Source organism: Beauveria bassiana (assembly GCF_000280675.1).
Source record: "Beauveria bassiana ARSEF 2860 unplaced genomic scaffold BBA_S00055, whole genome shotgun sequence".
NCBI classification, from domain to species: Eukaryota; Fungi; Ascomycota; class Sordariomycetes; order Hypocreales; family Cordycipitaceae; genus Beauveria; species Beauveria bassiana.
The window spans coordinates 61,368-76,673 of record NW_007930890.1 but is presented as its reverse complement, the minus strand read 5'-3'; the positions used below and the strand labels follow the sequence as shown (position 1 = coordinate 76,673).

Here is a 15,306-nt window from a genome sequence, read left to right as displayed (position 1 = left end):
CGCAACTCTTCGCCTCGCGGCGTTTTAGATGCATTGCCTGTTGATTTGGTTATACCTTGTTTTACTTGCACATTTCTTTAGCCACGAATCTGGTGGTTCTTATCCCACGGTACATATGTTTTGGTGTGGAGCTCTGTTACAAATTGTCTCTTCTTCTCCTTTTTTTTTTTTTTTGGGTCAACATCACGGCACGATTCCATGACTACAGCGTCACGCGCAAGAATGGCCTTATGAACCCCGAGTCTGCGAATGCGGGGGTTCTACACATTGAGCGCTACAGATAGCTAACAGAATAGCATACATGTTATATATTTATCCAGACTATTAACAACTACTTATCCGCCAAAGTCATGTGAAATGCTTGATTGATTGTGTTCGCACAGCTAGTCGTCGGCTTGTAGCAGTGGGCGACTCGGGAATATCCAGCCAAGCTTCCCTTAATCTATCAGCTACTCCCAAAAGTTTGTGCACTTCTGCCTCTATCGCTTTCGGTAGACAGCAGAATCGACGCCATCGTGGCGCCCAGTCAGTCAAGCCGAGGTACGGAGGAGTTCAGAGTCATGTACGCCGGAGCTATCTGTGTGTGGGGCCGCACACACCGGCGTTCCGTCCGGAGCATGTGACGGAAGGCGGCGGAATGACTCGCAAACGCTTCTCGAGGCCAAAATTAGGGTTTGCGAGTTGTCTGGTTCTTTTGAGAATGCTAGAAGCTGATTATTGTCGCACGTGGCTGTGAGCCGTCGCGTTTGCTTTGACAGAGGCGTTTGCTGGGTTTACGCACAGAGACCCTGGTGGCGTCGACCGAGAGCCGCGGATGAATGGGCAGCGCAAACACAGGGAGGTGATGCCTTATCAGTCCTTCAAGACGCAATACGTTACTAGAGGGCTCAAGTGGCGCTTTTCGTCGTGGGTGCCAAGTCTTTGAACATTCCCGTCTGCCAAAAGAAACAACTGCTCTAACGATAAGTATTTCTATGTTTGGCGCTCAACACGCGCGCCTGTCGAGTTAAAACTTGCTAGGCCAAATTTGTTCCCGTCAGCCGACACCCATGATTCAACTCGAGAGGCATAATAGAGGCTCAAATGAGTATATTTGATACAAAAAGACTCTGCTATTTGATGTATGCTCAATCTCATCCATTCAACTGATGAAATTTGGGGACGCTGGCTGGTATGCAAGAGCACAGGTGAACACCTGCCGGAGAAGCTGGGGAAAACCTCAGATCGTGTCAAATTCATGTCCAATTCTGCCAAGGCCGAGGGCATTCAAGCGATGACTGTTGATGGACAGCATGAATACTATCAGATCGCGTAATCCAGCTTGAGCGATGTTTTTCATGGAAACGGCCGGCTCCTATTGGCCATCTCGACCCTCTTATTTTCACCCGTCAGTCTGCACTCGGAGCAAATGCACATATAATGTACTGACAGATTGCATCTCAAAGCATAGTAATCTCGGCCATCGCCGTGCAATCCAAGATCGAGCCAGTGGAGAAGCAGGATGGATGGGGCACGCGCAATCAGTACGTCGGTACTCGCACACCACGATGATAAGCAGTTGAAGTGACTGAGCTGACTAAGTTTTACTTGTAGCTATAATTATGCAGTCATCTACTAATTGCCGCCAATTGACTGAATACGTAATATATGCGAGCTACGGCGGAGCTTGGAATGTAGGAACAATATGCCTACATGTACAATACTACCCTTACCCAAAATCGCTCACTCAAGCCATCAGAAATTTCCTATGATGTAGGCACATATCGGCAATCAATTGTTTGCTTTAACCTTGGTCTGGCCATGTTTTAAAAATAGCTGGCTAGGTATGCTACCTTGTCACGCCACTCTAGACGCCTTTGGGTTGTAGTCGGTCGTACTCTCGCTGCTTCTACGTGCCATTGACGAAAATCTCTTAAGTAGGATACAGATTACCAGGTATTTTTGGGATGGGCCGTGAAAATTGCATTTCCTCTTTGCGTCCCCAATGCTACCATCGACGCGATTTTTTGCACATGCCGGAAAATTTTTTTGACCAATTCTCAGTGCCGAGCCTGGTCCGGCGAATGGCACGGCGCCAAAACCATCACCATCACGGTCACACTGAAAAGCAGCAACATGATCCGATGGAAAGGAATATTTCCCCACCACTAGGTCATGCACTGGAAGTGGGCTGCATATCGTTACATAGATTGATTGACAGCGTAGGATGATGGACTGGGACCTTGGTGCCCGATTCAGCCCGTGATGGCAGACCCAGATTCGCGATCCGGACAGATGTAGGTTCAGTGATCGTCAGTGGATGATGTATGGCGTACCTGCGCCGGAGAAGCTGCCCAGAGAACGCGCAATGCGGCAAATACGCCACGAGCCGCTGGCTGTTCATCCGATAAGACTACTGGTGTTTAAAAATACATTAGGTTTGCCCTTTTGTTTGCCCCCCCCCAACTCGGTGAGCAACTGCCGCGCCACAGGATGAATTTGTGTGATGGCCAAGGAAACCTGGCCAAGGCCAACTACCATGTCACATCGCACACAAACCAGACACATATTGTCTCGGTGGTTTTTGTTCATCAACTTTTCATGTCGGCCTTTTTCTTTTTCTTTCGGCGGTTCTCTTTCAAAGTTTGCAAAGAGGTCTTGCCCAGCACCAGCCGCCCCTGTAGCATTCCAGTCGTTCGGGGCATTTTCCCTTGCTAGTCCAAAGTTTGACAAGCCCACCTCCCAAAAAAAAATTCAACGCCAGTTCTTCGATCTGGGTCCTTGTTCTTCGACAACGTTTTCAAAACGGGTTTGTTGTCCTCAACATATTTTCAGTGTTGTTGAGCAGACACCGTGAAAGATGACATAGAGAAGCGTCGACCGTTGCTGGTGTAATCTGTACCGCCCAATACACTGCCGTTGCGTTGCTGCACTGGTACGAGACCCGGAAGCATGCATCCTTGTCACCTTTTCGGCATTTGGCCCGCGTATCCGGAAACATTTGGCTCGCCCTGACCAGTGGCCATGCATCAGCGTCATTTGAACTCATCAGAGTGTTGTGCTGGCGTGATGGAGCCAACCAGACCCTGCCTGCTGCATGCGGTATGTTTTGTGTAACTAATAACTGGATTACTGAGTATGGCGCCCAGGGGCCATCGTACTGCGCGACCAATGTTACGACTGACACAAGCTAGCGGTGGAAAGTGCGGCCCGGGGCCTCTTTCCTCTCTTCCCTTCCCGCTGCCTCTATTTTTGCTTTTTACTGCCCTGTCAACCTGTCAACATGTCAAACTTGTCGACCTATTTTATTTGCCGAAATGCATGTCTCGCCTGTTTCTTTGCTTCCTGCAAGGTCACGCCCGCCCAGCCCTTGATGATTGCGGAGCCGGCTGCAACAGTGCGACCTATAGCAAGTCACATTCATCCTCAAGGTGCGCGTTCCCAACGTCGTACTGTTATAAACGAAAAGCTTGTCACTATATAGAGTCGTACCCTGCTGGCCCCTCTGAAACAAAAGCTTGTTTGCTCATGTGCAGGCCGACGGGCTACCTTCATGGTTCTATATGGATGCTGCTTGAACTAATGAGGCGATCGACATCGACTCTGTTACTCTCTCTCCACTTGGTGCAGAGGCCTGGTATGTTGAGGTGCGCCGATGGCCGCAGCCGGGCCCGACTCTGCGCTCACTTCCAGCCTTCGGGCCGCTCTTCCTCATCACCACAATCACTGGCCTCGCGACATAGAGAGCCGAAGAAGTAGTGGCGATCCACTTTGGGTCAGACATCGGATCGGCAATGTAATGTGTGCGCCCAAGCGAGCTAAAAAGAGGATTCTGTTAGCTGCAGAGCATAGTTGTTCGTCTCGCCATTGACCGACGTGTACGTGCTCATCATGTATAAGTACAGAGACCCTGCCTCCCACACGAGCCTGCAGAGTCTCTCTGCAATGATTTCGTTTTTCAGCTTCAACATTCTTTACATCGGCTGTCGAAAACAAAAATAAACTTCAATACTCTTATACAACCTATTAGATCCACTCTATAACACAGCGCTCCGCCGAGATAGCTCAAATCATGTTTCTCAACCTCGGAACCCTTCGTCGCCCGTCGTCGTCTTCTTCTATTACGTCGGCAGGAAGCTCATGGAGCGACCTCGACGACATTGCCAACTCTATCAGCACTTTCTTTGCTACCGACGTTACCAAATGCCACCGCTGCTCATCCCCGGAATGCCCTCTGCTTCGAGATCGCCAGAAAAGCGTCTCTTCTGTACGCAGTTGCGAGGACATGAGTGTTGACAAGACACAAGAGCTTTGGTTCTGCATGCTGCAACTACAGGAGCGCTACGACTGCTACAATTCAACTCGAATCGACCTTGCACTCGACGCAGGTGACCAAGCCATTAATTTCATGCGTAAGTAGTGCGATGGAGCGTCTTGTGCAAAGCTTGGCCAGATTTGCTAATCTGAGACGCTACAGCCAACCGATTCATCATGGACACGCTCAACAATTCGCTTCGTGATTTGCCCGATGAGGGCTGGGATCAGCTTAACCGCTGTCTGGACCATCAAACGATCACCGAAAAGCCAAAATCCAAACGCATTTGCAGGCCCAAGGCTTAGAACTGTTGCCACATACACGAAGATTTCAGTGGCTCTGCTCGTCATGGCGGCAGAGCAGCTGCTTGTTATTATATTTCTTTTGTCTTTATATCTTTGGAGCGTATCAAGCGATGGAAAAGTTTGGATTAGGCATTCGATCTGGAAGGCGTTTCGGATATTGGAGTTACAAAGGGATGGCGGCGATTGCTGCTTGCAAATACTAGGCTGCTGGAGAACAAACTTGTTGTACATGGAATCTGAAGAGACCAACCAACCTGTATGACGAATGATCAACCACTCTCACCATACCATTACATCCGGCACCAGCGGATTCCAGTAACTAGGGAAATCTCCACCCAACTGCGAGATGCGCGTCCTGGAGTTTAGTAGTAGGTACCGAGGCGCACTACCGAATTGGCCGGGCAGCTAGCCACCTCACCAACTGGCGTCATCATGTTGTCGGTGATACGCGGTGCCGGCGAACCCGCCAACCCTGGCCATCTTGGCACCGGTATCGAGAATTCGCGCTTGGAAAAATTGCCGCCAGAAGACCTGACGACAAAAATGATCGTCATGTCTCGTCGCCGGCCAAATAGACGTGCTACTTAGGGTCACCTGTGTCCATTCGACTTGTGCGGAGGGATCATGCTATGGCACGCAGCCCACTGCGACACCCCAGATTCTCTTCACCGTTAGTTCTCCCCGTTCGAAAAGGTCGGGCTTTAATCGGTGGGCGCACTGGGCTCAACGCCAATGACTTGACTGTTGTGGCCCCGAGATAGAGTCCGTCCGTGCATCGTCCCCCCTCCCCCCTCCCCCCCCCCCGCATGCTCTTTTTTCAAGGGCGGCCTCTGGGGTCTTGGTCCGCAAAGGGGCGTTGCAAAGATACGCCCCAAAGCTTGTGATGAAGATGTTATCCCGAGGCTTGCGCCCCCGCTCTTGGATCGTTGCCGATGCGCCAAGTTCTGATGATCGGCAGCGGGGTGCTTTGCGAGAAAGACGGGGAGGCAAGTGTCCGATGTCGCTTGAGCCAAACTCCGCGGCGAGTGAGGCCTGGTAAATTATGACGAAAAGCCGAATCCCCGGGGAAATCTGCGGTTATTCATGTAAATTTACAAAAGTAGGGGAAGAATGCGTACCTTTTTACTTCAGCGCCCATGGTTCAAGGTCCCGTTTGTCGCTAGTACTACTTTGCCTGTACTAGCGAGCATGAGGGCGCTGAAGATGTGGCGGCGGCATGGCAGCTAAGAACGATGATGAAACAGGATGTGACGTCACGAGTAAAATACGAATTTCATACAGCATGGCGACGCACAGCGATCCTTCACGTACCTTGTGGCTATCTCCCAGAGGACCTAAATTTATTGTCAATCAAGAGATTCTCGAGTCCACTCGATTGTTGCTCGCATATTCACCATGTAACGCAACGCACCCTAGCAACTTGTATGCAGCACTTGAAACAAGCAGCTAAAAGCTACAATGACACTGTTCACAGTGTAGTGATGATATATATGATTTATCACAGAGACCAGAATAAGTATTAGGATGGCGGTAAAGACGAGGGTTGCGAAGTCGCTTCCTTAGCTCGTTTCTATCATTGGCGGCTATCATGTCAGGATCATAATTTAACATCACCGTCCAGGTTACGCCCTGAAATGGTGATACCCGTCGATAGATCTGATAAAGCGATTGAAGGCGCAGGCACTGGCCTGATCCACAATGGCGTGTCGTCTGCTTGCCGGTGACAACAGCAACAGGCCCGTAGAAAGTATAACAAAAAAACAAACAAAAGACTTGGCGACTAGATCGTCTCCGTGCGGTCGTTTGACGCTTGCTGTGTACGGATAGAGCTCTCTCGGCTTTGACGGGGCCCCATTTCATAACTTCCAGTCTAAAAAGGGCTATTGACAGGTAATTCTAGGTTTTTCTCAGAGGCACACTGGAGTTGCGGATTGGCGTTGCAGTTTGGACTTGTTCAATGCTCACTTGGGTCCCCCCGGGCTAACCAGCATTGCTCGCAAATTTAATTCGATATCAACCAACACAATCTGTTCATTGCCAGGAAATAATTTTTTCCCTTGCATCTATTTTCGAGTCGACAAGGCTGATGACGAATATACCGGCGTCAAGACTAGGAGAATCATGTTCTCGACCGAATTTGTGCATTTTCACAACTCACACTCCGTTCCATATCAGAAATCATAGCTCGGTAAGTCGTATGTATGCAAGAGATGATGCCCCTCGAAACCTGATGAGATCTGATGTTGCCAAAATTGTCGTCGGCGTTTCTTGAAAATGTACATACTCCACCTGGAATAACAGTACAAATTACAGGTCGCCCTTCAGCTCAAGGCAACCCCGACAATTGCACCACCTTTGCACTGCCCATCACAGACGCTAGGGGTCAGGTGCAGGCCAACGTTTTCGACAAGCAGCATGTGATTATCACGCCCACCGCTAGACCCTGCCTCTCCAGCCTAACGGTAATTTCGCCAGGGGTAGTCAATAGCTTTTCGTCCAATCGCTAACAGCTACTACATTGACACTTTATTACACGGTATACCCGTCCGTGGACTGGAAGAACGCGGCGTTCTGGCCGTGCTCGTACTCGTTCCTACCCGGTGCCTTATCTTGCAGCCGGATGCATAGCAACAACAGGCGGGGTACGCTGCGTCCAAATCGCATATCGTACCTACATTTTACTTCGCCTTATCGTGTTTCTGGCACCAAGGGAGACTACCTTCTTAGTTGTAGTACGACGACTGAGCCTGTTAGTTGCACCATTTAGAATGGCTGGTGAGAACCCGAAATGGAGCCCGAGAATTGAATCCCGACAAATCGGAGGGCTCATATGCTTACCAAAAATGTTCAACCGGTAAACTACCTAATGGTATTTCAAAGTCCCGCCCTTTGGGGGCTTCCGTGCCAGTAGTACGTATTACTGGGTGCAGTTCAGCGACGGCATCACAAGGGATGTTGCACATCGCCCCACACTTTAGCTAGTTGGCCGTTCTAGTGGGGCAACATCCCACCACACCGTTGAGAACTTGACTTACAAGAATGCAGCCTGGATCATTGACAAGATGGGAGGCTTCTAGGAAAGCCATAAATGTTACGAGAAATCAGCACAGAGAACAGTCGAAAAATTCACGCGTTTAAGCAGCGGCGGCATAGGACAAGTCCTTACAATGAACCCATCCTCTGCGCGGAGCAAAGGCCAAAAGTGGATTAGGAGGGCAGAGTCATATAAGCCACTTTGATGCATACACAGTTGTCGGCGCATACTCATGAACAAATTAAACACAAGAATCAAGAGGGGCAAGATACATGCACCAGGCATGAGACGGATTGTGGCTTTTCCCATTTCGTTCACGTAAAAAGGCGTGTTCATACAGACCATTAGTTAGGTCGCATGGCCAGGCAGCAGCCGTGGCCGCAGCAGCAGCGGCCAGGCACTTGGTGAGGCTCCTTCGTCGCGCTCTGCAGAATCAGTATATAATATACAGCAAGTAGCCTCTTTTGCCTCAAACGTCTGTCCTGTAGACCTAGATAAACCGTCTTCTGACACAGAATTACAAGAGTAAGCCCAAAGTACACAAAGCTAGAAACAAGACGCTAAGAAACCAAAAGGATCGCTCACCTCGAATCACACCAATCAAATCCACGCCCTTGAAAGCATGTCGGACAAGAACAAGAAAGACTCGGTCGAGATTGGTACCGCAACAACAAAGCCCGTCTTTGGCTTCTCGATGTCCACAGCCGAGGCGAAGCAGCTTTCTTCATCGGGTCAGGCTGCCAAGAGGAAGAGAACGAAAGACACGTCTCAGCCGCGCCCCCCAACTCCCCCAAAGAGTAACAAGAGCTAAGACCTTCAGGCCAAGGCCGAGGCATATAGCCTTTACTTGGGCCGAAGAGGAAGCCAATATTCCTCTAGTTAGTATCATCAGCAAAGAATAAGTCGAGCTGCTCGTTATACCCGTCATAGTCTCTCAACTTCTCGTCAATGATGTGGTCTACATCTCTGCGCCAGAACCGGGCAAAAAATGTGTGGTCCACCTTGCTCATTTCTTCCCGTGAAACCCCCATAAAGTCGCACAATATGCGATCGTAGAAGATTTCGGTAAAGGCAATGGGATGCATTACAGCCAGGGTGACCCAAAATGTCCCTAGCTTCCACCCTTGCCGCATAATCGCTGAAAGTGGCTCTTGGCCCCTCCTCGCATTGGGAAAGAGCGCCTCCTCGCGCTCTATATGTCCGATGAATCCCTCGTGTAATGCCGCAAAGGACGTGATAGTCACCTCGTCCATAGCCTCGCCACCAAGCCAGAAAGGCGGCTGCACAAACTCAAGTGGCCATGAACACGCAAACTCGAGGTCAATGATACACACGATATTCCACTCGTCGTCGACTAGAATGTTGCTTCTGTGTAGATCGGTCAGGGCGAAGACAAACGGACCATTATCAAACTCGCGTCGAAAAAGCTGCGGGAATAGAGCGGCAGCGCCTGCAAGGCTCGCCATTTGATAGTTCGCATCGCTGCGACTCTCGATGCCGTTTGGCTGATGGAGCAGGCGGTTGCTAAAGGCGTCTACGTGATGTACGACGAATTCTTTGACGCTGGTAAAGATTTGGCGTCTGTGGGCGTTGGCGGGGATGCCCTCGTTCTCTTGTATGGTAGACTGGATGCTCAGGGGCCGATTATCTAATCGCAGATAGCCGCGATTGTCAACACGAAAAGTTCCTATACAAGGTAGCGGTAGCGAAGCGTTGGCGAGGGAAAGCATGACCCGCGCAACGTCTCGCTGTAGATTTTCTTGGAGACGAGTGTCCTTATACTTGTCATCCCACGATATTGAAAGCATTTCCGCATCTTCTATGGTCTGGATGAGCAGGTAGCCAACGTCTAGGTCGGCGAGGTCGGCTGAGTGGTGTGGCACGAGCTGCGAGGGCAGCTCGAGGCGGAGAGCGGCCAGAACAAATCGGCGAGCGTGTTGGTACCAGCGCGACCAGCGTGGAAGATGATTTATGTGTGTAAACTACAAAATGTCAGAAGCTGTGTTGTAAGCTAGACAGCACATCTAGACTTGTAGTCGACACGTAATTGGATGTGCAGACTTGCCTGCTGCTTAGTAGACAGCCCAAAGCCAAACAGTCGCGGTATGGGCACATCCGGACAGTTTTGATGAATCCATGCATATGTCGCAGCCTCTGTACGAATCTTTTCATCCGAATTCCCCGGGTTCGTCGCCTCTCCTACGCGATACGGCAGCGGGAAGCGAGCCATGGCGTACTGAGGTACCGTCGGGTCCGCAGCATTGTCAACGTGCACTGGTACGCACAGATTGAATGATCCATGGCGCCAGTACTCTTGCCCAGAAATGGTCACCTTGGTCAAGTCTGTGTTGAGATGGTGTGCCACGAGATGGGACAGGAGATGACGTTGGCGCTCGATGCGCGCATAAAATTCGCGTTTCTGCAGGGGGAAGCGCAGGGCATGAAGGATGTTACTACTTCTATGTTTGGCGGCGGAGAGGGTAATAGGGCCGGACAAGAGGTCGCGGGTCGTCATAGCGAATACGCGCGAGAGGAGGGCTAGGATGCTGTGTGCTGGTTTGAAGATGTTGAAAAGGGGTTGGTCTTGGGAAGTGAGGCTTACTAAGGCGCGTTGAGCCAAAGGCAGTCAGCCTGATCGATCGGAAAACGATGAATCGTCCACAAGTACGAATTATTTGTATGGCTAGAATTTATCGCAGGATAACAGCGGAAATTTCTGGAGAACGATCAAATCGGAGGTTAGGAGATGAAATGATGGAGCACAACCATGGCTAACGAGCGATCCGCCCCGTCAACCCGTCTACCGTTGGCTAGCGGCTAGGCTGGCGAGAGCCGTCCCAGCAGAATCACCTTAAATCCAACGGGAGTAGTAAAGACCGGATTTGACAGCCTTTTTTTTTATGTGAAGGAAATATTAAGTGATCAATCAAAAAGTTTGAGAATAATACTTTCTAGTAAGCATGCAACGGGCTTTACTCAAGGGCCATCAAAGCCCGATCAAATGGTGGTGTGATGCTCACAGTGCTTGAGGCCAGAAGCTCATGAATGGCGCAAAAGTCGTGAAATCAGTAGCCGCGCCGGCCGTCCTTTTGCACCAAGCAACATAGATTTACGAAATTCTTTGTGCAGATGACTGTAAATACTTTATTTGAAAGGGACTTAGACTCGTGCAGACTTGCACAATTCCTTCAGATGAAACCTTGTCTGGCACCCTGCAAGGCCGTATGTCTCTTGGCGGACAAGATGCAATGGCACAAACACCTAGATAGAACTCCGATCCCGCACGAATTTCTCTGGACTTAGGAACTCAACATCAGAAGTGTGGTGAGTGATGGCCGCACTGTGGCCGGTGTCAGAGGTCTGCTGCTACTTGCGCTTACAGAAACAAGCACAGATTACCTAGGCCAAGCTTCAAATCTTCACGAATCTATCTCAGCCTTTCATGCAATACTGAAAGCGGTTATAGCGCCTTCAGGTCGCTTGATGATCCATCTCACGCATATTTCTGGACTGTTTCCCTGCAAATGCCTCTTCAGCTCTCTGCTGCCATCAAGTCATCCAGCAAGACACGTGCAAGGCCGTCGTCTCCGTCGGCTTCGTGTTTCTTACTCTTCTCTATTCGAGCCTACTTTTTGAGATCCTACACATGGCTTTCAAGGTAGCTTCGAGCGTCAATTGCAGGAAGTTTGGCATTTACATAATGGAGCAGTGCGGCGCAACACTTTCTTTGCTACAGGCAGGGCTGCATGGCCATTGCCACAAACAGCGGAGGTGATAATACTACTACACTAATGCTTGCAACTTGCGAGTTGCACTATGACTCTGATTCCAGCGTTCAGAGAAGCCAGTTCCCTGGTGCTGGCTTTCTGTTGGGAGATGCGTGGCAAAGAAATCCGGTAGTTCTCGCTCGTAGTGATACAGAGGTGCTTCCTTCCGTGAAGAGCTTTGGGGGTCAGACGGTAGTCTGGCATGGTTCCAAGATTTTCCGTGGAGACTCATGTAAATTTGGGCGTTCAATAACACGGAATAACTCTTCGAAAGCTTTGAGACCTTGAATTATGAGCAGATTCCTACCCATTACGTGCCAGCCAGATTGTCGCAATTGGTGCGCATTGTAAACCCGGCGATGCTTTTTAAAGAGCTGATGGGAAATTCTAATACAGTTCAGATACAGAGCCATAGGGTGGTTAGATACGTTTTACATTACATCGCTCCCATATGCCATTCTCGGTACGATCTTGCTCGAGTTGGATCCAGACGCAGATGCTGTCGGAGGCACGGTCACCAGCATTGTACACTAGTATAACCGATGGACCAGAATGGGGGCTCATTTGTCTATTCTGCTGACAACAGGTCTCTTTGTTGCTAGTTGTGAAGCAATAGACCCGTCTTGGGGAGACATCAGGTCGCTTCTGCAGACTCGGCACGAAGCTGCTCGGAACCAGAATGCACGTCGAGCCTTGCAGTACGTGTCAGCCAGATTGTCACGATTGGTGCGCATTTCGTGTGAGATGATTTAGCGCTTTGCAAACTTATAGGAGTATGTAACACGCGCAAGAAAGATCTGAAAGACGTTTACTAACACAAACCTAGGCATCAGGCTTGAGGACTTTGTACCTTAGGAGCGGCACAGCACAAGAATCAATCGCGTTTGTCTACGGCCCCTTAATTACTATGGCGCATTTCCACAGTTCAATTTCGCTAATATATAGCGATTATAATATGGATTATGGGCAAAATGTGGTAATGAACAATGTGCATGGCACGTTGGATATGGTGTGGGCGTGTTGCGCAGTCTCGAGATGAAGCAATATTCTCAGTCGAACCACTTACGAATTCTTTCAATTGTTTTGGATTTGTTCGCGGTCAATACTTGAGCCTGAAATTGGTTAGCGGTCATCGTTTCGTGCTGGATAATGACTACTCTCTCCCTGTTGAGCAGCCCAGCATTGGGCGGACGGATTTATCTCTGTCGCGAAGAGCATCTCCCTCTACTACAGGCTTTCACATATCAGTCGTACACATCAATAATAAATGGCCACAGCAGAATCTTTCGTATGTTAGCGCTTTTGGCACATTACTTCGTGTTCATTTCATGGCGCAGCTGCAGAAACAGGGAAGGCTGGTCACATTTACATTTTCGAATTAGCGGCTCTGTGCTAAGGTATATTGCAACGCTGTTCTACGTGTTCTTTTTATCATATAATTTCCAAATTTGTTTCCTGGAATTGCCTGATTTTCGTCATCCGTACAGTTGAACTGCTGTCCTCTGGAGCAGGGCGCAAATATGGCATCTTGGCTCGAGCACTAGCAGCCGCCTCACTTTCAATATCGCCGGGTATTCTCATTTCCGGGGCATCACAAAAAGTCTCAGTTCTATCTTGTCAAGGTCTCGGAGGAGCCGATGAGACTTCACGTGGTGTGTCGACTTTGTGTTTGCAAGTCACCACAGCCATGGTGAATGCTACTGCCAAGAGAGGCGCCATGATTGCCGTTTTACAAGAATTAGCCATCTCCTCAATCGCAGTGCGACATTTGTTTCACTTCTGCAGTCTCATGGTATGCGTCTGGCTCTGCTTCTTCGCTGGTGCAGGATAATTCGACCCGGGACATGTTCAATGGTCGGAAGTATAAAACAATTGACCTCAAGTGTCTTGACAACCAATCTGCCAAGATCGGACATGGCTTCCATCTGTCTCTGAGCTACTAGTATGTTCATTGACCCCAGATCAAGTGATATCGGCTAGCAATCACCGCCGTTGTCTCGGCTCCAGGGTACCTCTTGCACGCTCCTTGCACCGCATCATCTTAAAGTCCGCCACGTCAACGGGAACACCATGCAGCAGCAGCACACGATTGCAGTAGGGGCCCAGGACTCGGTTTTCTGATCGCAAGTGCAGTGTCTTCTGGTGGCTCGACGCACGTATCTCGGAAGCACAGTGAGAGGCTGTCTGGAGAAGTGCAAGTGCATGCGAGCGCAACCTTGCCTCGCAGGGACGCGGGGTTCTAGATTGTGCTACCCTTGACGCTCTCAGCATGTAGATCGAGAACGAGAAACATAGAAAAGAAAAGAGAGCGTTGTCCGAGATAGTACAGGTTATTCTGAGCGGGAGCTTGTTTGGGTATTCGAGATCTATACCGCGCTGGACAACAACTCAGCACGACTTGTGTTCACGATGGCTGAAAGAGGTTCGTTCGTTGATCTCGGTTTCAATACTTTTTATTATCCAGCTGCTCCTTGATGGTCACTACAAGACCAAAGCACTACACTGACGGCGGCCAAGACTGTCTCGTACCACCTCCTTCTCCTCATGCAATTGCCTGTCGAGCTGAGGTTAGTGAGGAGTGACAACCTGTGCAAGCCCAATGCTGGTTTGCGTTGGGCACAAACCTCGCCAGGATGGTGGAATGCATTATTACCTGGCACAAAAGACCACGAACAACTACAGACAATTGATAAAAAGGCTGTGCCGCCGGCAAGCTACCTGTAATCGAGCAATCTTTTTAAACTTATAATTAGCAACGCATATGAGGGGAATTTCCGCGCCAAGATGATGGAAGATTCGCGCCTCGTCCGTGATACAGACTACACGGCGTGTGCAACACGACCTGTATGGATGCCTTGCCCGTCGTCACATCTCGGGAAGAGTGACTGTTTGTTCAATTTGCAGTTCCGGCAGTTGCCAACGCCGGCCATTGCAATCACCAGTCTATTGTTTAAGCCTCTACTGACACTGCTATCTTGTGATTTCTTGCCTGCATCGTGTCATTTTTGACCTTTTACACAGGACTAGCGGTGTCTCGGTAGAAACTACTAGACTTACATGGCCAAGGCCCGTCCCAATCAGGCAGTTCGGTGAAACGTTTGGATAACCGAGAAGCCATGATTTCTGCCTGAGGACATTGTGAAGAGAAACTGCACGAGGTGCGAGAACGGCAGTGTGTCAGCGTTGTGTGACTCTTTCCGCAACACAAAAGATCCGCTGTAAAACCGAATGAGCCTTGTTGCTTTGCTTGCGAGTAAGCCGATGGAGCAGACGGTAGCCAGTAACAAAGCCGTAACAGTTGGCCGCCGTCTTCAGAGTACCCAATTATTGCGCCCGCCAGCGAAAGGGTACATTATCCACTGACGGCCTCTGCTCATGTGTCGTTGAACGGTTCCACCGACCGCGGTCTAGAAGAGTTGATGACTTTTCTTCTAGTGGAGTTTTGGGGAGTTTGGGGCTCACGACCACTAATAATAATGCCCTGTGGAAAACTCTGAGCGGGCGCCGGATTAACCCCGATGCCGTGATGATTTAGCAGGCCTGCGTTTTTGGCATGGTGGATGGTGGCACCGGAGCGGCCCATCTCCTAGCGTGTTGAGTCTGCTTGTACATCATTGTACCTCGTTTTTTTTTTCTTGCTTCCTGGTTTGCAAAGCCTTCGGTTCTTCAAAGAGGAAAAACAAAATCCATGACGTTGTGACATGTGAGTCGCTTCCACAATTAGCCCAGCAAGGCCAGGCCATCCAGAGCCCACCTCGGGGATCTGCAAGAGTGGATGATGAAAGACGTTGACAAATGTGCGAATTTTCCGACCTCGCCCAGCTTTTCGGCGCATCAAAACAAATGAGACATTTCCCACGTACATATAGGTAGGCGGCGGCTGATAATCGCGCCGCCCGTCGCCCC

The 15,306-nt window shown here is 49.8% G+C and overlaps 2 protein-coding genes across 2 annotated transcripts; one reads left to right on the top strand and one right to left on the bottom strand.

Annotated features, from left to right (window-relative positions):
• Window positions 1–4,051: 4,051 nt before the first annotated feature.
• On the top strand, window positions 4,052–4,599 carry BBA_09487 (uncharacterized protein; the record flags this gene model as incomplete). The annotated part of the gene is made up of 2 exons (XM_008604584.1): window positions 4,052–4,391; window positions 4,457–4,599. 2 exons carry the CDS (start codon window positions 4,052–4,054, stop codon window positions 4,597–4,599), a joined length of 483 nt encoding a protein of 160 aa, XP_008602806.1.
• Window positions 4,600–8,508: 3,909 nt separating this feature from the next.
• On the bottom strand, window positions 8,509–10,148 carry BBA_09486 (phosphotransferase enzyme family protein; the record flags this gene model as incomplete). The annotated part of the gene is made up of 2 exons (XM_008604583.1): window positions 8,509–9,615; window positions 9,675–10,148. 2 exons carry the CDS (start codon window positions 10,146–10,148, stop codon window positions 8,509–8,511), a joined length of 1,581 nt encoding a protein of 526 aa, XP_008602805.1.
• Window positions 10,149–15,306: the final 5,158 nt, after the last annotated feature.